At 45.0% G+C, this 25,219-nt stretch overlaps 1 protein-coding gene across 6 annotated transcripts in view; it reads right to left on the bottom strand.

Annotated features, from left to right (window-relative positions):
• Window positions 1-1,761: 1,761 nt before the first annotated feature.
• LOC135375700 (uncharacterized) overlaps window positions 1,762-25,219 on the bottom strand; it is a 61,619-nt gene continuing 38,161 nt past the window's right edge. For 3 of the 6 annotated variants that reach the window (XR_010417362.1, XR_010417363.1, XM_064608357.1), the window contains 2 exons: window positions 24,298-24,372; window positions 4,113-4,309 (listed from right to left, as the gene is read on the bottom strand). Coding sequence is in view for 4 of the 6 variants with exons in the window: in XM_064608357.1 (XP_064464427.1) it covers window positions 4,148-4,309; window positions 24,298-24,372 (237 nt within the window). In the remaining 2 variants the exon portion in view is untranslated. Of the gene's footprint in view, window positions 2,079-4,112; window positions 4,310-12,504; window positions 12,763-24,297; window positions 24,373-25,219 lie in introns of those variants that run through there. The other 3 variants (XM_064608363.1, XM_064608368.1, XM_064608375.1) reach the window with 3 other exon arrangements.

Below are 25,219 nucleotides of genomic sequence, written 5' to 3'. Positions count from 1 at the left end.
TGTACACATATGAACACTTTTTCTCAGATGAAATCCATTGCAATATCGCGTATGCTGAAGGAACCACCTATGGAGGGCATTAGCAAACTCCTAAGACAATGTTTTAATCAACTTTCAATAGCGAACTTTTTGATTATAAAAGCTACGAAGTTGTGTCAATGAGAACAGCTGTTCCTTTCGGTCACCCGATATCGTATCCGTTTTCAGAACAAAACTCCGTTCGGTTGATCGTCCACACACACACAAAAAAAAAACGTAATGGAACACCACTTTTTTTTTTCATTGCGCATCTCGACCTATGACGGCAGTGAGAGCACCGGGGGCGCAGTTTCCAAGCAACCATAAGGGGGCGTGATCGTCGGATACATCCCTTCGGAGTGGCCTTACGTCATTAAGATCCAGTCATCTCGTCCAATTGTGAACGATACGGAGAACACACCCCGCAAGACCACGTCGATGCATAGCTTCGGTTGGACAAGAAACGACGTATATATCCAGTATATCCAGTCCAGAAATATATATCCAAATCCGAAATCAACAGAAATATGGCGAAACACAAACTGTTGCGGGCGCAGAGGAGATTATAAGACGCACAAAATGTGTGCGATCGGTTACCTCTAATGTGCTAACATGCACATGGCTAAAACAATCTATATTTGTATTTCTTTGGACAGAGTTCGTACTGCAAATTGTTTTTACGTGCTCCTCGTAAAATATAAATAAATTAACTACTCTGTAATACTCTTGTCAGCTCTACAGAGCAACTTCGAATTCCACTAAAAGACTTTTGTTTGGCTGAAATCTAGCCTAAGTAGTGTTGACGGTCGATGTAGGCCATAGATAGATAGTATTGAATCATGAAATACTCGTTTCGCCGTCCCAAGCTCCGCCGCCATTTTCGAGAAAATGTTTATGTTGTGGCGGCCAGCATGTGAAACAGCAGCCAATCAAAAGCGATCAATTTGATTACATATCGAGTCTCTGTTTAGGCTCTGCCTAATCGCCAAACTGTCGTTTGCATACATGGCACTGTGATAAGAACCTTCAGCGCTCCCCCTGAAACGCCTCCCCTTGCGCTATGTATTCAGAGAAGAGACGGCCCTGCCAACATGGGACCAATCCTATTGAAAAAACCTACGCCAACGAGCAACTGTTATGGAAAAAAGAAATGCCACTGGCCCCATGTATCAGCTTTCTACTTCTCTCCTGACTTGAACGCGAGCTGTCGAGGTATTTGCACGCTTGTCTCGCTCTGGCTCGGAAGTCGCGCATTCAGGGCCATTCCCGAGTCGACAGTCGGGCACCGGCAAGCGGAAGCAAAGGTTGCACCGAAGGCCGAGCTCGTTAAACATGTAAAAGAAAACAATGCTTTCTTCCATGGCGCCTATTCAACCTTCGGAAATCGGAGGCACACCCGCAGTCACAGTCACCAGAGTGAAGCGCATTTGATGGCTCTGCTTTGAAAATACTGCGAAGACGAGGCACGGAAGCTGAGGTCATTGAGATTTGCGTTCCCGATACCCGTACATGCAGGAATCTATGTTTCCCGGGGGTTTTGTCGCTTTTAAAGTATGAAATACCGAACAGCCCGATTTTTAACCATACTCTATGGGAGGAACATCACGCATCACGAATGGAGTGTTCACGGTTCGTGGAGTGTTCGTGAGTGATCACCGTCCTGGACCTGGTTACGTAAAGCTGGTCGCTGACTCTCCTGTCGGCAGCGCGCTTCCGCGCACCGCCAGATATGTCACGATCGCCGCTCCGGTTAAATTCCGACCAAAAAAAGGCGCTCGCATGCGGAAGTTAAAACTCCAGTTCTATGCTCAGAAAAATGTATTATTTGAAAGAGAAACAACAACATAAAAAAAGAATGAACAATTGCGTAGAGTCTTTAACCTTGATGTCTCTTCAGTGGTCTAAGCGAGATACGTGTTCATATAGGTATTCATTCAGATAGGTGTATTCCAGGTTGCCAGTTATCTACTCTAGCGAAAGAATGTAGAACGAAACCAGCGGAGAACAGCCAAGGCAATGTTCCCATCCGGGGGCACGACCTTTTTCTCCACCATGCAGATCTGAAAGAAGGACAAGAGGTGAGCCAAGGCTGTGACCCATTTTTTTTAGAATGGGGTACAAAAAATAAAGGGCATTGAGCGGCAATAAAATTCACATGACAGTTCCCCGCAGGCGTGTTTGGAAACGCCGCTGACTAGGAAATACATGGCACCGGACGCAAATGAGGTGTCCGTGCACATAATTGAAAAAAAAGAAGAAGAAAACATCCGAAATATAAATATAGAAAAATTAATATATTCGAACATGGGCAAGCATATATCGTATATATACTCTCATACAGATCAAGAAATGTGGACCTAATATGTTCCGCTATAGAGACGCTGATACAAATTAATGCCACAACTCAAGTACTGCGGGCGCTGGGGCTGTGACAACTCTTACTCCTTTTTTTTCTCGTTGTTTTTGTGGATACGTTTACAAGTTCCTGTACTCACAAGCTCGCACCCAACGAAAAGCTGACAGCTTTAAGAGGCTTATAAATCAGCAATGGCTGTAGACATTCATGAGCTAAGCATAGAGCTGCGTGGAGCAAGCCTGAAATCGTCTATCCGTACGAGGCACAGTGTTGACCGATGTCGTCAGCGGCTTCTCCGGCAGTGTTGACAATCCAATTGAGAAGTATGAGTGAAGGTTTTGCATATCGCGCCACACAGCCATACAGTGCAAGCAGGGATCGCGTCAACGGGCGTCGACGGATAGCGGGAACTAATCCAAACAGGGCAAGGTGCCTCTTGGTGGGTCGAACAGCCGGTGAACGAGGATTAGGCCTACACTACCATCAAGGGTGCAGTTGGTAACAATTGCTTGTGGCTCGATTTGAACCATTGGCAAATTGGAAGCAAGCGCCGCTTGAAGTGCAGTCTCGTACTCACTTTTGCCCACTACATTGTACTGAGACTGTATACTGACTACAAAGTGAACAGCCGACATTACACTACTCAAGGCTGGCAAATGTAAAAGACCGCAGTTTCCCAGTACGCACTCAAGCAGGTTATAATGCACGAATCTCTGGGTCGTAGATTGACCAGATTTTCCAGCACGATGGTGGTGAGTAACATCAGCTAATGTACGTGGCGTTCGTCTGAGTCACAACAATTGATGAGTTGCGGACGATCAACAAAGCAGATGACTTGAAATACTATCGTACACGTGGGTGCGATACCCCACGGCTGAACTATATCTGACATAACATTAGGGCTTATTACAGCATCAACTGTCTACAAACAACAACAACAAATTCACTACAAGTTGATGAATGGGGAGTTTCATCGCCAGGGGCGATACTCTACCCCATTGCTGGTGGTGATGCAGGGACTGAAATAATGAGCCCCTTCAGAATATGGATCGAAGTCCTATGGTATCCAGAAAGGCGAAGAGAGCTTTCAAGGCAGAGCGTTGGTGGGCTGAATTGGCCAGGGACCAATCAGTTTTGTGAGAGAGAGTGGCGAGAGTCGAGCTTGTTAAGGGATCCGGAGAGTACGGTTCAGGAAGGTTGGTAGTGTGGGCAATGGAGAAGAATGTGCTCTAGATCTCCGACATATGTGTTTATGTGATTACACAACTCTTGGTTAGCACACAACTCTGCTATCTATCCATCTGTCTAACTAACTATCATGCTGTTTTTCTTGTTTTTTTTTTGTTTTTTGTTTGCAATCGCAGTGGAATTTTGCATTCCCACAAGGTGACCAGTGGACCGTGAGAACGGTCTCTGGTCAAATTTGTAACCCGGACCGGTGTCGCCATTGCCATAACCCCCTTTTTTATCCTCAATTCCTGGAACGTCACCTACCTGTGTTCTTGTTTCCTGTGTAATCCCTTGGACTCGCGTTATGTTGCGCTTCTGATACCCCTGGGTTTGTATTTATGTTATTTTCATCTTCACCTGTATTGCAATACTTTCCGTCACCCTGTCACCCTCTCATGCCAAAACTCCCCCGTCAACTGTATATATGTTCCTGTACCATGTTCATATTTTTGTAACCTGAAGAAGTGCAGTCTCGTCCACGAAAGTCTTGTTACCAAGTGTAAATAAATAAGTTGCTCCTACAGTTTAATATCACTCTTTGATCTATAACTTCTCACTAAATCTAACAATTACGCATAGTAGGCTCAATGACCAGCTGTTACATTGCAGATTTGAGGTTGAATGAACAGGATGCGCTGGTACCTCCATCTCACGTATGCCGGTACGGAACTGCTCCCTCGTAATGCCTCCACGTTGAAAATATTTCTGCAGAAGAGAGAAAGGAACCCTTGTATATCACACAGTGTAGTCAAGCCCTGTTCATGTGATGTCAAGACCCATCCTAACAATACCATGACATCGTGGAAAACTGACCGTCGGAAAACTGACCGATCGACTGGAAAAAAATACCGTCGGAAAACTGACCCGTGTGCTAGCTAGAGCACGAGCACACGGGTCAGTTTTCCGACGGCTGTCCGTTTTCCGATCCCCTCTGTATTCGTGCTTGCATTTCGTCTGTGTCTAGCGTAGGATGGAGCAATGATAGAAATAACTGATTGCGCTTGCGCTCCTTGTGGATGATGCAGAGTGCATTCACGTGAGAAACGGGACAAGATATGGGCCGAAGAATAGATTCCGAAGAGGCGCTATGGAATGTAAAACATCATTAACCGAAATCTGCGTGCGGACGGCCCAAACTCCTCTCGGAGTATTTTGGGAATAGACGTTGTCACATTCGATTTTATTTTCCACAAATGAAGCGTATCTCGATGCTGTGAGCACCAATATAGGCGCGATAGCGTGCCGACAAGTGACCGACTGGCGATGACGCTCTGATGCCGATATACCGGTGGTCAATAATTAATTAAATTAGATTAAATCAAATCAATTTTTATTTTCCTTTCGGTAGGACGAGTAGCTCCCAGTTATTATGTTTTTATACATGTATTGGAAAGGTGCAAGCGGACGATTATGTGTAGTCAACGTTTGTTCAGCGAAAGAAATATCCGCGTTTATAAAATTCATGCTTTGTATTCCGCGCCTGTTTCGCCCCACGTAGAGAACAAGCTTCCTATGCAACACTACACTATAGGCATCTATCTGTGCATTACATAATTGTTCCGAAGCTGCTGCGCCGGTGTGTCATTTCACCACTTTCGCAGTAAAGCCAAGCGTCGTTCCACCCGTGTGCTAGCTAGAGCACGAGACCAGCTCCGGTGGCGCAGCGGTAACGCGTGCGCTTGGAGACTGGGAGGTCCGCGGTTCGAATCCGCGGGCCGGCTGTGCCGTCTGGGGTTTTTCCTGGGTTTTCCTCAGATGTGTAATAGGCGTATGCCGGCACAGTTCCCCTGAAGTCGGCCCATGGACGCAGCTATCCTCCGGATTCCGCTCGGTCTTCCACTTCACCCTTTCCTCTCCTCCTCTCCACCACCTTTCCCTTCCCGAGAAACATGCCGCCTAATCAGGCAGGCAGACCTCTCGGGTTCCTCCCAACGACACTCCTCCTCCTCCTCCTCCTCCTAGAGCAGGAGCGGGCGTTTTCAGACGCGTAGTGACCTCGTTTATCTCGGATATCCTCTCACTCATTCCCGACTTGCTGCCGGCAGAAAACTGACTCGTATGAATACAGGGTTACGACCATACTCCTGGGGAACAATGCAGTGAAACTTCTGCAAATCCCCCGGTATTAATAATTCCCCTGTATATGATATGACAATTCCACGGTATGACCAATTCTTTTTTAGAACAACCATGGTCATAATAACGTGATATATCATTGTGTGTCACTGTATTGGTGCGTAATGTAAAACCCCGACACTAGGGAACACGAAGAAGTTCGTGTTGAGTCTGTCCCTGTCTGAGTCTGTCTGAGATTATGAACATGGCCGTTCCCAAAATTTCGGTCATAACGCGGAATTGTCATATTAAAGAGGGACATTTGCAGAGGTTTCACTGCATTGTTCCCCAGGAGTATGGTCGTAAAGCGCGTATGTCAGATTATCCGACGGTTCACTGTAGTCTCGGGGTTTCACATTATGCATCACCTTCACCAGATCGCTTGCTTGTTAGCCATCTTTTCACTGGATAGGTGTCCTGAAGCTGAAATTTTTGGGAGCGTGCCAACAAAATCGACGAGCAAATGGTATTTTTTTTAAACCGATCATAGTAGACGCAACCCCAAGGACGTTTAGCATGAAAAGTGCTTTCGAACGCTATATGCAAACCTGATCAAAGCGGTGACAATGCTTTGAAAACCGCTGGCATTAATCAGAAGACTGAGAAAAAGGGCTCTGTACCCTTTCACGATGGCAATCAGTGAGGTGGACTGATTATATAATGCATGATGAAGCATGGCGGAGCAGATAACGCTGCTACGCGCTATGATAAAACGAAGCTTTTGTGAATCGTTCCTTTGGGACCTTCACTGCAGGCTTGCTGCGCTCTCGTCCTTGTTACACTCAACAGGGGAAACACGACCGCGTGTCTACCAGACACTTAGGGAGATGAATCCCTACGACTACATCGTCGATGATCGCTTGTCTTGTTTTCTTTTTTCGTATTTTTTGTGTGCGTGTTATTGCTTAGAGAGACGCAGCAGCTGGAACTCACAAAGAGTGTTTCAGTAGCAATGTCAAAAACATAAAAGTCAATAGAGAAAGTGCGTCACGCGAGATGTGCCATCAATGACATTTATCGATGGGGAATGCAATAGAGAGATTTAATTTCAATATTTGAACTTCTAAGCTTGCCGAGCCAACGTGTCGTTCTCCTCGTTTTGTCACAAAAAGTAAGCACACGTAAGGTTGACCCCACCTATTATAAAGTACATTTCCCGCTTCGAAGGTTATAGCAAAAAATTATATGGAAAGAAGCAAGCAAACTGTCGTCCGCCTTCAAATTACACGGAGCAGCGACACCAGGAAGCCTCATTATCTTCTCAATGTTTTAGATGATAAAAGCAACGAGATAACAAACAAAAGAACAGGTATCTGAAACAAGGTTACAAGCAATCTCTGTTAAGGAAACAGAAAAAGAACCTTTGAAGTATAGCTAAATTATCGTTTCTAGATCCTGTAGACAGTCTCCTCACAAAGTTTAATATCATACCTGCTCCGAAGTTATACCATTATCGACAGCTCACAATGTATAAAAACGCTGTGAAAACTTATCACAGCACTTTTCTTTACTTATTAATGCTTGCAGCCCCTTCCTCCAGTGCTAACTCACGTCACGAAGACACATGAAAAATTCCGTTCTCAAGAACGAACTATGGTAATCAAAAACTATCCTCTCAAGCGCCTGTACTTTTAAATAAATTCCAAATCGATGCAAAAACTTCAAACAAACAAATTCGTCGTATGTAGCTTGTTTAAGTGTGTTTATTACGTTAACTACCGTTCCATTTGCGTTAGTCATTAGCGTTGATAGAATGAATTTGATAAGTGACATAGTGAACATTGCCTTATGTGTGTTTACCACGCGTATTTTTCATGGATAACTCTCACTGTCGCAGTGGGAACCCACTTTTTTGCACTGGGCCTCCCACATTGTGCTTGCTACAATATGAAATAAAGTTTCAATTCAATTCAAGAGTGAGATAATCACTAAGAGACAGGTAATCGTTTTCGAGGCACGGCGTGCTACGCATTACTCTCTCTCTCTCTCTCTCTCTCTCTCTCTTTTCAACAGTTGTTGTGGCTTTTCCTCATTGAATGGAACGTCGGACAAGTCCTTTCGCACGAAAAGTGCGTCGAGATCGCCCCAGTAAACCACCAATGTCCCACGGATGTCCCGAAATTGTCTCAGACATCCCCGACATCCGAATGTTGCATAGGTGTCGTTGGGAGGTCTGTTTTCAGTCGTAAAAAATGTGCCCTGCCGTGGACGTCTATACTATGTCCCACTAATATCCAGTGTCGCGAGCAGTTGCGCATCATTGTGCGCCGCTGATGCACATCAGACGGTATGTGAAACCAGCAAACAGCATCCCGTGCCCTTTCCCCTCTTTTTTTTTTTTTTTCTGCCAATAAATCCTTACCCCCCACCCCCACGTGCGATCTTCTGTCACATGTTGCGTACTTCAGGTGAGCGCTTATCTTTCGTCTTCGTTCTTCTATTTTTACGGCTGCTTGTCACCACAATAAGTTGATTCGGAGCTTTATTTTCCGAACAAAAACATGTAAATGATTTGCAAATTCATTGCAGTGCTAGATGGAGCCACTGCCACATCGTCATTAATCAAGCCGGTCTCCGATCCAAGCCAAGTCTGGTTGTTGCTTTGTTCGCGCGAAGCGCAACTGTGACACCGGCGTGCAGCGGCATATGAGCGAATTTCATGACCCGTACGTTGAAAGCAATCAACAACTACTGTAAGTACGATGACTACATAAAATGCGGAAGCTGTTCTGTATAGCCATCGATTTTCCCAGAATGACTGGAGGCAGAATGCACAAGACTGCAACCGAGAAGTAGGCTTAAGTGCGTTATCGTGCGTTAAATTATATCGCTACTGCGCTTCAAGCATGCCAAAGCACCGGCAAAAGTATGTTAATCAGAAGGCTTCATTGCGGACTCGTACTACGATGGCGCTATTGGGTGAGACAGCGGGAACTTCCCAGGCGCAGTCAAATCTACTCATTCTGGACGGCGCCCGTCCACCGCCTAGTGCAGAGACGCTGTCACAGATGTCCACTGGAGAGGGCGAACATTCACCGCTTTGTGCAGAGCAGAGTAATCCCTCGAATGATGTTAGCGACAGTACTACCGACAGTAGCGAGGCTGCAACACCCCTGACGGGTCCCGAGCTAATGATGCACATGCCTTCTGAAGGCCGCCCTAATGTTGAACTTCACAACGCTGGTGGGGCAGGTTCGGAGAGCGACTCTGGCAGCTCTGTCTGCAGTAATTCTGAGGAACGCAGAAGCTATCACTTGAGTGATATCCAAACAGGTCTAAGGTCATGGGCCATCCGCAATAGCATAGCGCTGTCTTCTGTGACATCCCTGCTAAAAGTACTTCGCATGCATCCCTATTACGAAGATCTGCCGAAGGATGCTCGAACCCTGATGCGAACTCCTCGAAATCCAGGTCAGCAGATATCTCGTATGGCACCTGGTGAATATTGTCATTTCAGCTTAAACTCAGGTCTCAAGGACGCTTTGAGTCAAAGAACAGTTTTGCCATCACATGTTGAGCTTTCCTTTAATATCGACGGGCTTCCTTTGGCAAAAAGCTCAAAAACTGAGATGTGGCCCATCCAATGTCTGGTGAAAGGTGGAAATTCCCCACCATTTCTTGTTGGCGCCTATTGTGGACGATCGAAACCGCTTTCCCAAAATGAGTTTTTGAAACGTTTTGTTGAGGAACTGCAGGATCTACTTCGTGAAGGCATTACAATAAATGGCAAGGTCGTTCATGTAACCTTTCATTCTCTAATATGTGACGCACCCGCTCGTGCTTATGTTCTGTGCACAAAGGGGCATATGGGACATTCAGGGTGTCCAAGGTGCACAGATGAAGGTGACCATGAAATGAATAGAATGTGTTTCTCTACCGCACCAGCACCTTTGAGAACAGATGAGAGTTTTCGCCTGCAGGCGGACCCAGAGCATCATCGGGGCACGTCAATATTAACAGATTTGCCCATCGATATAATCAAGAAGTCCCCCTTGATTATATGCATCTGATATGCCTGGGAGTTACACGGAAATTGCTGATGCTGTGGACTAGTGGCCCATTATCGGTCCGTCTGGGCCCCAGGGAAAGGGCAATGATAACAGAAGCGAGCATTGCCATGTCAGATCACATTCCAAGAGACTTTGCCAGAAAGCCGAGAGGCCTAGATGATCTCGACAGGTGGAAAGCTACGGAACTTAGGCTTTTCCTTTTATACACTGGCCCTGTTGTGTTAGAATCGGTGCTTCCCAAGCCACTGTACATAAATTTTCTCACACTGCACTCTGCCGTATCTATCTTGGCTAATGAATCCCTGTGCCACAGCCACTGTGACTACGCTGCATCATTGCTGGGACATTTTGTAGGAACATTTGCAGATCTATATGGCAGTCATTATGTCTCCTACAATGTACACTGCCTCCTACACCTTGCAGATGATGTGAAAGAGTACGGCCCCCTGGATTCCTTCAGCGCTTTTCCATTCGAAAATAATATGCAAGCACTGAAGCGAATGCTGAAGAAACCAGGGGCGCCACTGAGTCGGCTGTACAATCGCTTGAAGGAAATGCAACTTGATAGAACTCCGCAGCCGCTAAACAACAGTAACAGCACAGAGTTCAAGGGGCCTCATAATCGCGGTCCACTGCTTGCATCCTGCTCTCAGCCGCAATATAGTGCTGTAAAGCTTTCTGACTTCATGCTTACATGCACAGGAGCTGATAGCTGTTGCATGATAGATGGTAAAATAGTTCAGATTGTAAACTTTGCAGTACTGCGGTCATCCAGGCAACCTTGCGTGATTGGCCGTGAACTCATGACACGGTGCGATCTGTTTGATAAACCACTGCCATCATCATCACTTGGCATTGTGATTGCATCTCATCCATCTGAGCTAAAAGCATGGCCGTTAGAAACAGTCCGCAAGGTTGTTCAACTTCCTCACATGAGTGGAAGCGTCATTCTGCCTCTGATCCATTTGTAACGTGTTCTATTACTATACATGATTTGAGGACTAGCCTGTGCATTGGAGACTACAGGCTTATTCATACTTGCATACAGTCAGCACATGTTGAGGACTGTCTTACAGATGCAATACGCTATTGTTGAGTTCGTTGAAACCAAGGAAGTTGAAGTCGTCCCATGTTCATGGATCCGTGGGAACAAGTGCCTGTGGCCAAATCGGCCATCAAATAAAGTGGTGCGAATGGTTAAGAAGGGGTCTCCCCCGGGGATGGACTGTGCCGAATACAACGCACAAGTTAAAGGAATATTCGGTGGGTTAAGCACCTAGCAGTGATGTACAGTTGATGTTAATGTTCTCATGTCATCAAATTTCAGTGTCGTACAGTGATGCAAGGTTGAAGCTCCCTATTTCTGAATTAACCTCAGACATGAACTCGGATGTTCCGGCAAAGAGAAGGAGGGTGCCAAAAGTAATCGAAAGTGAAGACGACTTCCCGCCTGTGCCTGGGAGCTTTATCTTGGCTGCTAAAGGTATTCGCTACTCAGTGCATGCTTCAAGTGTGACACCTAATACCTTACAGAGGCCACGACGAGGCAAGGTGAACATCTGTCTGGTAAGTTGCTCAGCCAATCTTCATGTCTTGCATCAATTTAAAAAGAAATCATTACAGCTACCACACATCCGTGGAAGGATACTGCAGGTAAGTTTGTGAAATATAAGTCTCTGAACTCCGCGGCATATACGGCAGCAGTATTGCGGTTGCGAATTGCCACAATAAATATTAGATCCAACAATAAATATGAAAAAAAATTCCGCGTGGCTGTGCTGCACACGTAATATAAGATGCTGCTCGAGGGGGCCGTTCCAAAATTTATTATTTAATGCAAGTGTAAATTAATAAAGTAAACTTTCATAATGCTGCAGGGCCATCCTCGCGGCGCTCTCCAAGATCGGACATTTCAAGCGATGCAGGTGTGTGAATTATTCAGGAAAAATACTGATAATTTACTGAAATTTGCTGCCATGGTATTCATCCCTATACGGTATTCATCCTATAGATGATTGTCGCACAGGAACACCAGCACACACTCCTGTGCCCCTTGCAGTACCATCTCCATCTGGCATTATGGAAAGTGATGATATTTCTGTTGGTAGGTCGTCTCACATAGGTTGAGAACAGGTTTAAATATTGCATGCTGAGATAAAGCGAGAATAGCTGTCATATTCGACATTTCAGCACGAAGTGAGACCATGCACTCCTCAGCGACCAGCACGGATGATAGACCACTGCCCCGGCGTTGTATGTATTCGTTTGTGGACATTCTAGTATAGTATATATTTTCATCTTCAGCTGTCATATTCGGCATTGCAGCACGAAGTGAGACTGTGCAGCCCTCTGTGCGCAGCATAGATGAAAGGTCAATGCCCCTACGTGGTATGTATTCGTTTGTAGACATTCTGGGATAGTGAACTTTCATCCTCACTTGTCATATTCGGCATTGCAGCACAAAGTGAGACCATGCACCCCTTGGCGACCAGCATGGAGGAGAGACCACTGCCCCGGCGTTGTATGTATTCATTTGTGGACATTCTGTAGCATAGTGAATTCTCATCTTCACCTGTCATACTCTGCATTGCAGCTCGAAGTGAGACTGTACAGCCTGTTGTTCCCACCATAGAGGAAAGACCAATGCCCCTACATGGTATATATTAGTTTGTGGACATTCTTTACCACAGTGAATCTGTCTTCAACTGTCGCATTATAACTTCTGTTTTTGCATGAACAATTCACATTATACGATGGTGGTAAGAAAACAGCAGCTGTACAGGCAGGTTTATTCTGCAGGTGTATTCTGCCAGCTAGTGATTTCTTGTTTTTTGATGAAATTATTACACAGTAAGGTGGACTACTTCACTATTTGCAGAATTCCAACGTCAAGTGCTCCGTATGCTAAACATTATTGGACTCAACCAGCAGCAACAAGATGATGTTCTTCATAGCCTTGTGCCTTCAAAGATTGCTGCAGTAGTGGCAGACGACGCCCTCGTTGTTCCGAAGCCACTTGACTCCATCGAGCAGCTGCAAGAATTTGAAAACGGACTCACATCTGAAACCGAGAAAAAGCTGGTACACGTTATCTGGCCTTGTTCTCTGTCACACTCTGTATTGGGTTGTGCTTTTTCCATGGGTGTATGCCTTGGCCGAGGTACAAATTTCTTGTGTGCGTCCCTCGTGTTGGAGGCACAGCCGTCTCGAGGCGGGCTTCTGTCGGGGCAGGGTAAACGTGAAGCCCCCACCACTCAAGCTTTTTTTTTTTTCAATAATACACAGTCATATCACATCTATAAAAGTTTCCAACGGGAGCACGCTTTATCGGTTCCTTTTAAATCTGCATGTCCGGGACGCCCGGTACCTGTACCCGGTACCGGCTCGCTACATGGCTCACTTGCGTATCTGACTGTGTCGTCCATCGCACATTAATACAAAGTCATATTAACGCTGTAAAAATAAAAGGTATTTCCAAATCTGTAGGGCACCATCAATCCGCATAACCAAACGCCTGCACCGCCTTGTTTGCCTCGCTCAACTAAATATATGTCACTCGAGCCCCGGATGCTTGTCTGCTCTCATGCTCTGATTTCAAATGGGTGCATGGAAGCAGAGAGCAGAACCCTCGACGTCTGACAGGGTGTGCGAGTGGTGCTTGTGTTGCGTTAAGCGAGCTGAGTTACAACAGTGCCTGCTAAGGCAGCCAGTGATGCCAGTCAAAAGACGTTTTCGCCTGTCTGGTTCCCACGCCAGTACCGCCGTCTGGGACAGGGGAGAACGTCTTTTGAGAGAAGCATTTGCAATATAGAATGTTGGCAATAGTATTAGTGTGCTTTCTGTTTGTATCCACCCGTCCTTCAGACACCTCCTGTGACCTTCTTTCAACTTACTTTATCCTCAATTCCCTATTCCCCTCTCTCTGTATCCCACACACCCTCTACGTGTTCTTGAAGTTCCTTATTATCGATTAAATCTCTTGCTGGTTGTGAGCCTTCATTTTGTGTTTACGTGTCCTGCCCATCGCTCAGGCTTGCCTATCAATGGAGATTATCCACCAACTAGCCTGCATCTATGCCATTCTACCTATTAAACTGGGATGCTTAAACAAAACATGTTGTCAAAACACAATGTCTCCCTGTGTATCGTTCTTTTTTTGAGGAGGGAGGGATTTATTTGCACCTAACGTATGATTTTCTTGTTTGTTTCAGGTTGTTGAGCTAGCACAGCTGGGTGGAAGCACCTGCAAAATGGCCGTCAAGCGCATGCTCTGCCACCTCCTAACAAATAACCTGGGAATGCTGTACAGTTGGCTAGGTAACAAAGGAAAGGAGAGGTTCAGGGATCTTAAGACGGTCAACATCATTTTGCGTAAGTACCCAACATAAATTCACCATTGTTCTTGTGATGGCACTTTTTTGGCACATGTATCTCATGATTTTATGTGTCTCCGGATTTTTAGGCATTTGCCTAAAACCCTAAATGCAACATTTTTGGGATTGCCTGCCTTTTTATCGATGTTGAATGTTATGTCAGCAGAGAAAATGGTGTCAAGGTCGCTTACCACGGGATGGAATCAACCTTTGGAGAATAAACAGCTCATCTGCGTCCTTCCTCTGTCCTGTCCTACCTTCTAAAATGCTACCTTCTAAAATCGGCTCTATTGAATTTCTAACCATTTTTAACATTTTTAGATGCTACAACAGCCTTTTTTTAGAGCTGTAATTCCGGGTTCGTTCGTCTTTGTCTTTGGTTTTCCTCAGTACCTTGGATTGCTAGAGGGGTCCATGTACATTTGATCAAAAGATTTCTCCCCTCTGGGTCTTTCAAGATCTTCGAGGGCACCTAACTAATAGTATTATTCAATATGGCGTGATTCCAGGCCGTCTCAGTATTCATGTACCAGGCGTCGAAGCTTGTATGGTACCGTAGCCTTTAAAGCTCAGCTCCGCCGATTTTCGACTGCGACAGAATGGAGCCATGCTTGGGCTGTGCGTTCGTTTCCGCACAGGGAGCATACATGTGAAAATTTTTCACCCATTTGTTTGTAGTTTTTAAGAAAACAAATTTTTAAATTTTCCTGGCACGGCGGTCCTGTGGTCGGCAAACCCTGACCAATCCCGGCTTCGTCCTGGCTTAGCCGCGCTCGTGGTTTGGCTAACGCCAAATCGTCGATGCGATGGCAGAGATCTATGGGCGAAGGTGAATGTTTTGGGTGTGTTCCGTGATAATTGCTGTCGTTAATAGCCTCAAAGATAGTTTTGCCGGTCTTCTTTAACAAGCCTTACAGGATGGCCTCGTTGTGCAACGACGGCCGTCGTGAGCGGACATTCTGTGCCCGCACTGTGCTTCATGCTACCAACAAGACCTAACACCTAACGTGTGACGTACACTTATGCATTCTCAATAGCTTTGGCAGCGCACTATGCGCGGACTTGCTGCGCGTGCAGAAAGCACCACCAAAGCTATTGAGAACGAGAACGTGCTCGAAGACGAGGTATTCCTTATAAGAAACATGATAAAACGGTGCGGTGGTCCCCGATAGCTCGTGACAGCTATTTCAGCACGATACAGCGGCCATGACGGAGTGTAAACACAAACTGGTTGCCAGGCAGAGCTGGCTAGGTGTGGCTATCCAATCCGCGCAGTTCTAAGTATGACGTCACAAGTGGAACCGCCGCAAGGTAGTTTTTCTCAAATTTCTCACGAAGGAGAATGGAAATTTGGAAAGCAATGTGCGTTTATCAATGAAGTTGGGACCACGGTTCTGAATATCACAACGTCTTCATACTTTCGGAACAGCAGCGGAGCTGCACTTTAAGTGTTTCTTGATGGAGCATTCTGAACAACCACAAAAGTCAGTTTTTACACTTTATTGCCTATTTGGGATTTTGAGGGCCTAAATGCCTGCCTATTTCCATTGTTCTTAGTGCCTAAATATCCAGGCCCTAGTCATGATAGAAGGTAGGACACTTAGTAAAGAGAGAAAGCTGTTGCATGTGAAGCACCTTGAAGTGCAGAAAGAACCTTTTAATATGAAACCTTTCAAAAATATTTTGTTAGGTTCAGGATTATGAATGGAAAAATGAAAACACCCCTCGCAGGTCAAAGAGCCAGTTTTTCCTTCTAAAGATAGCATTATAATAATGCTTGATCATTTTGGTCTGTTAAATAGGTGCAGTTCGACAAATAAGAAAACTGGAAAAGACAACAGAGTACGAGGTGGAGACCGAAGTTAAATCCTGGCTCCGTCATGCTAAGGAGCGTCACGGCAGACTGCAGAAAGATTAAGGTAAGTGACTTCAAATGGTGACTTGCTATGTCTTGCTAGGTGATTTAACACCGAATCAGGCAGGGTGGTCCGGTCTACCTCCCATATTTTTATATTTGAACATAACATATATCGAAGCCTAGTTCATAAAAAGCATATTGGCAGTGGAAGCAGTCGAAAATAATTAGTAGTTATTTTTTAATTAATTACCATTCAGTTCAGATGCGGATATTTGGATTACAGAGCTTCCTATGAAGCTTGACGCCACATATCTTCATAACCAATTAATCATCATATTCAGCTGAATTTCTGTTCGCATACTGTCAGTGGTGGGCTGCATTTTATCCTGGGTTTTGAGGATTGTAAAGTCTGTCTTTGTCCAGCTAAGAAATTGCAAATTTGCCTCATTTATAAAATTTGGCACTTTTCCAACACCTCACTGATCTTTCTATTGTGATTCCTAGAAGTACTTCATATCATTGTGCATGCCTCGAAATGTCCTTTCTTCTTGAAGCAATCACATCATCTTGTGATGTGGAGCAACGTGTTCAACGATCTTTTTGTGAAAAGTGGTCTACGGAATGTGGGTAAATTCAACAGCACGCTTCCCATATACAGGGTGTTTAATTTTACTTGTTACATATTTTTTATTAAAGAACTGGCAGAGCAAAATAGACGACAAAAAAGGCGACATGTAGCCTTACGTGGAATGTCGCGTAAGTGTCGTGTACGAAATTCCCCTCTCCTGTGGTAGAGTTTACATCGGACAGACAGGTAGATGCATCAATGATAGAGCTAGGGAGCATGAAAGATCGTTAAAAAGTATGGACAAATTGCACCTACCCACTCACTGTAAAAAAAGCAAATTTACCCCCGATTTTAAATCAATTAGGATTCTGGGCAGGAGCAGAGATAAGTTTGCCCGTGAACTTTTGGAGGCCTTCTTTATCGGAAAGAAAGGTTCTCTCTGTATCAGCGATACATCTATCTCGCTTGCCTCAGGTGAGAGGCGGTTACTTGAACAGGCGAAGAACTAGATTGTCTAGTAAAACTTTTTAAGTTGTTTTGGTTGTTCTTATCTACCTGCTTTTGCTTTTTTGCTCTTTCCTGTTTCTTGCCTGTAGCTGCGCACCCTTCAGTGCCGGTTGGAATAAGCGCCCGTGTGTGTCTTATGTTCCTCCCGTGGTTGTCGTTTTCGCGCCGTTTTTTCCCGGTCTAGCAATGAATTACCAACTAGCCCAACAAAGCATTTTGTTGAACTATATATAAATAAACACCCTGTATATTCCCATTCGTGGTGCCGTTCATATTTCTCACAAACTTTGCTGTTGATGAATCAAAATAGCACTTCAAAGAAAAAGTTGCTTGAGAGATGGGCGAAGTTACGATTCAGAGGTGCAAAGTATCCCTGCAGCGACTTCACAGAAAAAGGTGCAGCAACAGCTAAAGACTGTGCAGCGCTTGCCGTTTTGCCTAATAACCCCTCCGACTCCGTCGCATGCACTCTAGTCATGCCCAGTTGCAGTGAACACCCACTTTTATGTCCCATAGTTTGTACAGCATGTACAGATTCTTGAAATAGGCAACTGCCCTATCCGACATGTAGGTAATTGCTGATGCAATGGACCGATTTTCCTCCAACCATAAATATCTCCAGAATTGTTCGTAGCGTGAAAAAAGGTCCCCGTCATTCTTTTTACAGGTTTCAATGGCGTTGGCAGAGAGTCTCAAACTTTCTTTGGCGCATCTGCAGTCCTCTTCGGACTTTATCAGTCAAACTGTACCACCTTCCTCCCACACAGAAGTCACATATATCATGTTTCTGTACAGTGTGTAATTTTTTTCTCTTCAAAGTTCAAAGTTCAAACTTCAAAGTTGATGTGGTTTGTTCAGTAACTGTTCTCGAAGCCCTATTTTGCCTTTATTTCACATAAGAGTGCACTTTTCAGTTAGCTCCAGGAAAAGCAGAACAGCATTACCTGTTGCTGCGGCCTTTACTCAGATGACACTGCAGGGTACTTTGCACCTCTGAAACGTCACTTCGCCCATCTCTGAAGCGATTTCCATATGATGTGCTCTTTTGAGTCGTCATGAGCAGCGTTTGTGAGAAATATGAACGACGTCACGCATGGCAGTATATGGGAAGCACGCTGTTGAATTCACACATTTTTGGTAGACCGCCCCTCACCTCACACAGTGACGTGCTTGCTAGGAGAAGAACGGACATTTCAAGACGAACACAATGATACCAATTACTTTTCGGTATCACAATTGAAAGATCAGTGAGGTGCCGAAAAAGTGCAAAATTTTACAAATGAGGAAGCTTGGACTTCATAGCTGGACAAACGCAGACCACAGAATCTTAAGAACCTAGGATACAATGCGACACACCACTGACAGTACATGAAAAAAAATCACCTGAATATGTTGAGTGGTTATGAAGATACATGGCGTCAAGCTTCCTAGGAAGCTCTGTGGTCGACACATTCGCATATGAATGATAATTAATTAAAAAATAACTACCAACTATATTCAACTGCTTTCAATGCCAGTATACTTCGTAGGGACTAGGTGTCGATATATGTTCGAAAGAAAAAAATCCGGGAGGCCAGCCGGACCACCCTACTTAATTCTGCGTGAAATTACCCTGCTGTTGTTTAAGATTGTGTTAATTGGCCTTCACCTGTGAAGAAATGCGCGTGCTGCTTGTTGAGCTGGTAATGGTCATTTTGAAAGGCTAGGGAGCCTGGCTGGTTAAGCCATATACGGAATGCTGTTTCAGCTGCAGCATTTTTTCCTTTGTCATGTTCAACTTAAAGGAGCATGAAAGTGACTGTCGAAATCATGTTTTGTTTTTTGCTGCGATGTCTTTTGCAACGAATAAAATGAGCTCCGGCGAAAGAACGATGAGCGCAAGTAACCTACAGAGCGTGCGCAAGGCTGTGTTCTGCACACCTTTCAAAAGCCCTCTCCACACCCAAAGAGTGCATCGGCGAAGGAGAAGACGACGTGAAGTACCACGGGTTCCGCCACGTGACGTGCAACGGCACAGCTCAAGCCTGGGTAAGCCGCGGGTGACCCGGAAGAAAAAACGAAGAAAGAAGGCCCTGAGCAGCTTCTACGTCATATGGGGCTCGTGTCTCTCGTCCGCAACTGCTTTTTCCGACTTTCTTCCGTCTTTTATATATTTTATTGCACAGTGACAACACGCTGTAGAGCGAAAATATTTTGCATGGTGACTCCTTGTGGACAGCTTCACACATGAAGCAGGGTTTCGAGTCATGTTAAATGTCACTTCCATGCTCCTTTAAGAAAGAAAAGAAATCTAGTCTGTCAGGGGGCTCTCAAATATTACTGCGCCACAGATAGGATGGCAGGGCACAGAGACATCACTCTCCCTCATTTGCCAAATGATGTAATCCATCACACTCACTCTGCTTCCATATTGACTGTTAAAACTGGCTGCATGACACTACGTGAGCCCTCCCTCATGGCGGCGCTGCAGTGTTTCTCCTGGCGCGCTATTGTCTCCTTATCTCCAACGGCATATGTAGATGACGGACTAGATTTCTTTTCCTTAAGTTGAACACGAGTATAGTTGAGTCACCGCACGTGATCATCCGGCAGTGAGCCTTGCACTTCCTGCATATGTGCAGCTTCACAATAGTTTAGGTCTTATATGTGGGATACGGCTAACCCGCGGGCTATGAGCAGGTATCAAAACTTTTCGAAAACGAGATGTGTTTAAATGAGGATGTCAGCTTTCCCAGAAAAGCACTAACTAAAACTATTTGTAACTTTCATTCGTAAACTGCACTCACAAAATACCCCTCAGATGTTTTACGCAAGGCCATGGAACCCACCTGTGGGAACAGTATCCACTCAACTTTCATAGTCTCAACATGAAAATTCTGCAGCACTTAAAGAAGCACCCAACAGCGCAGCTGTGTGTCCACCTCTTGGCAGCGGAAATCAGCAGCCATTAGTGCACTAGAAAAGCAATATAAAATTGCTCTTTCCACATGACTGCTATGCTTTCTTAAACTAGTTTTTATTTTCAGGTCGACACTCCTTGGTAGTCACGTGCAGGTCCAAGCTTAAAAGGGGAGTCCAACTGCAAGGGTGAAATGGCATGGCTCACCTCTCGGGTTCACGTCTGAGCGAAAGTTAATTTTCTTCTGTTCAGCATCATCACCTTCGCTATCCACACCAAAACCACTGAGTGCAGCCTCATTTCGGTGGCATCTGGACCTTGGCACACTGTGTGTAATGTTTGAATTTGGACTGTACTATTTTGACATTCCTGTATTTTGAGGCGAAAATCAGTTTCCTGTGCCTTACCCATTTTGCTTCCTCTTAGCCCCTTGAAATTTGTTATGACATTCTTCTACGCTTCGGGAATATGCATTCTAATGTGCGTGTCATTGCCCATTTGCATTCATATGTATGTGGTTTGCGGTTTGTCTTCGTGGTCAACAGTAATGGTTCACTTGGTTATTTCGTTAACGTTTTCTGGTTCACTTGTTCACTGTAACTATAACACTGTAACCTTCATGTTGCATAATTGTGTTGCCACCGTGTGCTCAGGCTAGTCTTCATTTTCTAGTATTCGTATTCCACCTTGTGCAATTTGTGTTTTACATTGCCTATTGTTGTGTGCAAGGCACACAGAGCGTGTCCCAGCTAACATAAGCCAAGCCTAAAAAATATGGAGAGCTCTACATGGATCGAACAGTTGGTGGGCTACAGTTTGTGGGAACACTTCTGGTCAGAACCTCTGAATTTTGTGTTCCCAGCTGCTTAGTTATGCACAGTTAATTTGCTAACTTTCTAATTACTCATTTAGGGCAGACTGCAAAGGTGTAGAGAGTGTTGAAAAACATGATTACTAATACTGAACACCAATACTTATTAATACTGATTAATTATTAATAATTACTGGCATAGATATTTTTTACTGCTAGAATAAAGTGGTCAAGATACAAAATCATACCACATAACGACCTCCAGGCACAGCTCTGCTGTGTTTCGGTTGTACAGCCATCAAGTGCATGATTAAGAAACCATGTTCCAGTTCCTTAAATGAGTTGTCAGCAGCTGTCTCTCCACTCCAAGCCCAGATAAGCTGAAGACACGCAGTTCATTTCTCAGCACATGATTGGGGGCTGCACGATTGAAGTGCACTTGAGCTGTGTGTCTTTTTTAAGGTTTGGTCCATGTGAGCTGGGACGCCCTGTACATTGGCATCGTTGATGTAGTCAGAATCACATTTTTGTTGTGGACTTATATGCCTTGTCTCTGCCCCACATTGCTTTCCCTCAGGAATTCCGGCAGCAATTCTGTGCTTAGGCCAAGCATTCTTTTACATTGCTTTTATTCCAGTTTTAGAGTTTATGTATTACTGTGGGGTCTCGAGCAAGGCTCCTTGTTGCCGAATCCAAACCCTGCTCGCCAACATGTGTGTCTTTGTAGATCCTTATCACTTTTATCATACATGTTTGTCATATCCTAGTCAAATGTTTTAATTTATACATCACCTATACCTACTTTCCAGTGTATTCATATGCTTTATTTTTTGTGCATATAATATACAGGGTGTGTCACGTACGTGTCATTTGACCTGTGTAAGAAAACGGCTCAACCGAAAAATATGGGGTAAGCGGATACCTTCCAATCATTGAATTTGCCACCTACTAAAATTACTTTTAACGACTTTTAATTGAAATACATGAATTTTTTAAATTGAACTAGGAAATTTGCCTAGTCAATGTAACGTTTTTCTTGCTAAATCAGATAGACCGTGGTTGAAATAGCCAAACCAACCGCAAAATATGATATGTAGTACGGTGGTTATGTCCGCTAAAGTCGTCCGAAAATTTAGGTTTTTATTTGCACATTTGTCAGCAGCGTACTAAGTCGGCCGCAAAACAGCAGCATGAGGAAGGCATATCACTATCCACCTGACAGAGCAGCTGCAGATAAGGAGGAAAAGGAAGAAGAGACGCCGCGTATATGCAGATAAGCGGGTTTCTGATTGCTGGATGCAAAAGCTACCGTTGCCTTATTTTTCAGTTGCTCTGTCGATCAGGAGGAGAGTGGCATACCCTCTCACGGCGCTGTTTTGCGGCTGACTTAATGCGTTGCTGAAATATGCGCAACTAAACCTCAATCTTCGGACAACTTTTCTGGACATAACCACTGTACTATGAATGGTATTTTGCGGTGGGCTTGGCTAATTCAACCACGGTCTATCTGATTTAGCAAGAACAAGGTTACATTCACTAAGCAAATTTCAGAGTTAAATTTAAAAAAAATTAATTTATATCAATTACATGCCAATATTATTTTTAGTAGGTGGCAAATTTAATGGCCGGAATGCAGCAGCTTATCCCTTATCTTTCTGTTGAGACGTTTTCTTACAAAGGTCAAATGCCACGTTACATGACCCACCCTCTATATATATGAGATTCCCTAGTCATGCTTTACATATACGTACCTACTTCAGATCTGCTTTTTTTTTCTTTTATTCATGGAGTGCCTGTCAGGAGTCAGTGTCACTACAAAAAGGTACAAATAAAACAAACCTGAACCAGTACATTGGCTTGGAAGATTAATTGCTTTCAACATAAAAAAACTAGAGGTCCACCGGAGGAACAATGGATGTCCTATTCTGACCTAAAAATCGAGAATGGATATATTTGGGACTTCCTCAGGATCGCAAAATGAGGAAGAAACCCTGATCCCCTGGATATCCCACGTATGTAAACGGGACGTTTCCAGATATCCCCGAGACATTGGAACGTCAGATACCGTATATCCGCAGGATATCCTTTGGACATATCTGGTTTACTGGGGCTTTTACTCAGAAGGCTATGAGTAATTTCCCTCTTTGGGTTGGTGCAAGTAGCTCGATATTGTGCGTTCCCATCGCTTCCTTGATGTGGTCCTGGACTCGAACCTTCGCTGAGCTCGCCGAATCAAGCACCTTGAAACCAAAGTGCAGCGGTTACTTCCTGCAATTCAACATCTTTCTTTCTTAGGCTGGGGCTGTGATCAACGGTCCCTTCTAGACGTTCACGATGCTTTGGTGAGGGTGGTTCTGCTTTACAGCCTTACAGGCTTGCCCAGGGTTTCTACAACATCGTTAAATACCGTTCGGGCCCTGCTCGACCGAAGCCGTCGTCGCTGTCTTGGAGTTCTAAGAATGGCTGAAAAACTGCAAGTCCTACCTGAAGCTGGTGAACTCCCGGTGGTCGTCTTCCGTGATCAAGAAACGGCTCGACAATTCCTACGATTGCGTGCGAACGCTTCACATCACACGCTCCTCAGAAAAATTCGATACCGTCCTGAAAATGATGTCCGTCGCGTAGCGCAGAGGACACGCTTCACGCTGGCTTCACACCTAAGGCCGTCACACCGCCCAACGCCCCCTGGTCTCTGCATGTGCCACTCATCTTCGCACGTCTTTCTGACCTCCAGGACCACAGAGATCAGGTCCCCCTCCCCGCCAAGTGCTTCGAGGCCATTTTATGCTCTCGTACACACGAAGTTTTCTACTTTTGCCGCCGCATACACCTATGGCGCATCTCGAAATGCCAAGTCGGCGTCGGCATTCAACACCCACTCTGAAGGCGTAGTTGAAGGACATCGCCTTTGGCATCGCACATCATCCACAGCTGCGGAACTCTACGCCATACTTTTCTTTCTGCAGCACATCGTTCACTTTACCCTACGGAATTCGGTGGTCTTCACAGACTCAACATCTGCGCTGCAAGCAATTGAAAATTCTGGCATACGAGGCTCCTCCGCGCCATTGGTTATATATATGTTAATGGCTTACGTCAGTTATGCTATGAAAACCTCCTAGACATTAAGGCTACTGTGAGACGTCCACTAGGCATGTCACTTGACTATATTTAGAAGTCCATTAGACATTTACTATCCCATCTTTGGCTACATGGTCAGGGTGCCTTAATAAAGACAGAAAAGCCAGACAAGCAGAGAGAACAACAACTAGATACTGGTGATGACCGGAATCGTAGTCGCACCTATCGATTTCGATCAAGTGTCAGAAATGATGACGTATCAGTACGGGCGGGTTCATTCCTTGACGATTTCTGTCTCTTTTTGACAACTAGGATGTTTCGACATTCCAACCACGTTGATGCTTCCACTGGTAAAGCCATTCATACAGTAATCATTGTTCTAACGCAATAACCATGACGAAATCGAGGACTGAACTAAGAAAAGCCTTAGTTTTCATAATTGATACTTTGCCTCCCGGGCGCGAAACTCACCTCACCCATGCTTGCGAACGTGTACATATTGTTCCGTATGCAGCTAGTTAACTGCTCCATAGCTGCATCTGTGGCCTAGAAAATAATAACACGAGTGTTAGTATAACAATGCTGCACGTTCTTTGGCCGTGGTTTATTTCCACGTCAATTGGCTACGTTGTACAAGTAAGAGTGTCAACTGTAGTGCATTAGTGTGAAGAGACGTGACATCCGCATAGTGCACTACAAGTGTTTGAGACTCATCGTATAGGAAATTCCTGGAACGCTGAACTGCGATTTCGCTCGCTTCTTGCTGCAGGCAGATGAAACTTAGCATGCGGAGTGGAAATTTCCCTGGGCTCTAATCTGGTCGACCGCCATTAACGTACGTCGAGTATTGTGAGCGACTCGCCGCTTTATATGTCACCAACAAAATCTTCACTGTCAAGCGGCCGACAAACCGGATCTCGAGGCCGAACGATAGAAAATGTATTCCTCTATCACCTATTAAAATTGAACGGACGTGTCGCAAGTTGCGTAGGAGCTATCGTTGTGGTCGCAGGTAACACTTTACAGCATCAGTTGAAAACGCACGTAACGTCAGCCTCACAGAGTTTAAGGGTACCTTGTGCTCGGTACCACACAGGGTCGGTAAGCACTTGATTTTCGGGGACATCGCATCGGGGCCCAAATACTTCGGTCCCTGCTTGATAAGGTTCATGCCGTTCAGGATTTTCTGCGCCCTCCCGCGCGTCTCAAGTTACAGGAGTTTTTTGGGGCTCGTCAACTTCTACGGCCGCTTTCTGCATGGCGGTGCTCGAGTTCTCCACACCATCCTTCGCCCTCTGGCTGACTCCCGCGGCTTCTCCGCACCATTGCAAGGGACGACCGAGGCAGACGATGCTTTCCAACACGCTAAGCGGGCTACCGCGGATGCTGCGCT

Source organism: Ornithodoros turicata, chromosome 1 (genome assembly GCF_037126465.1).
Source record: "Ornithodoros turicata isolate Travis chromosome 1, ASM3712646v1, whole genome shotgun sequence".
Lineage (NCBI taxonomy): Eukaryota > Metazoa > Arthropoda > Arachnida > Ixodida > Argasidae > Ornithodoros > Ornithodoros turicata.
This window is presented reverse-complemented; position numbering and strand designations above follow the sequence as displayed.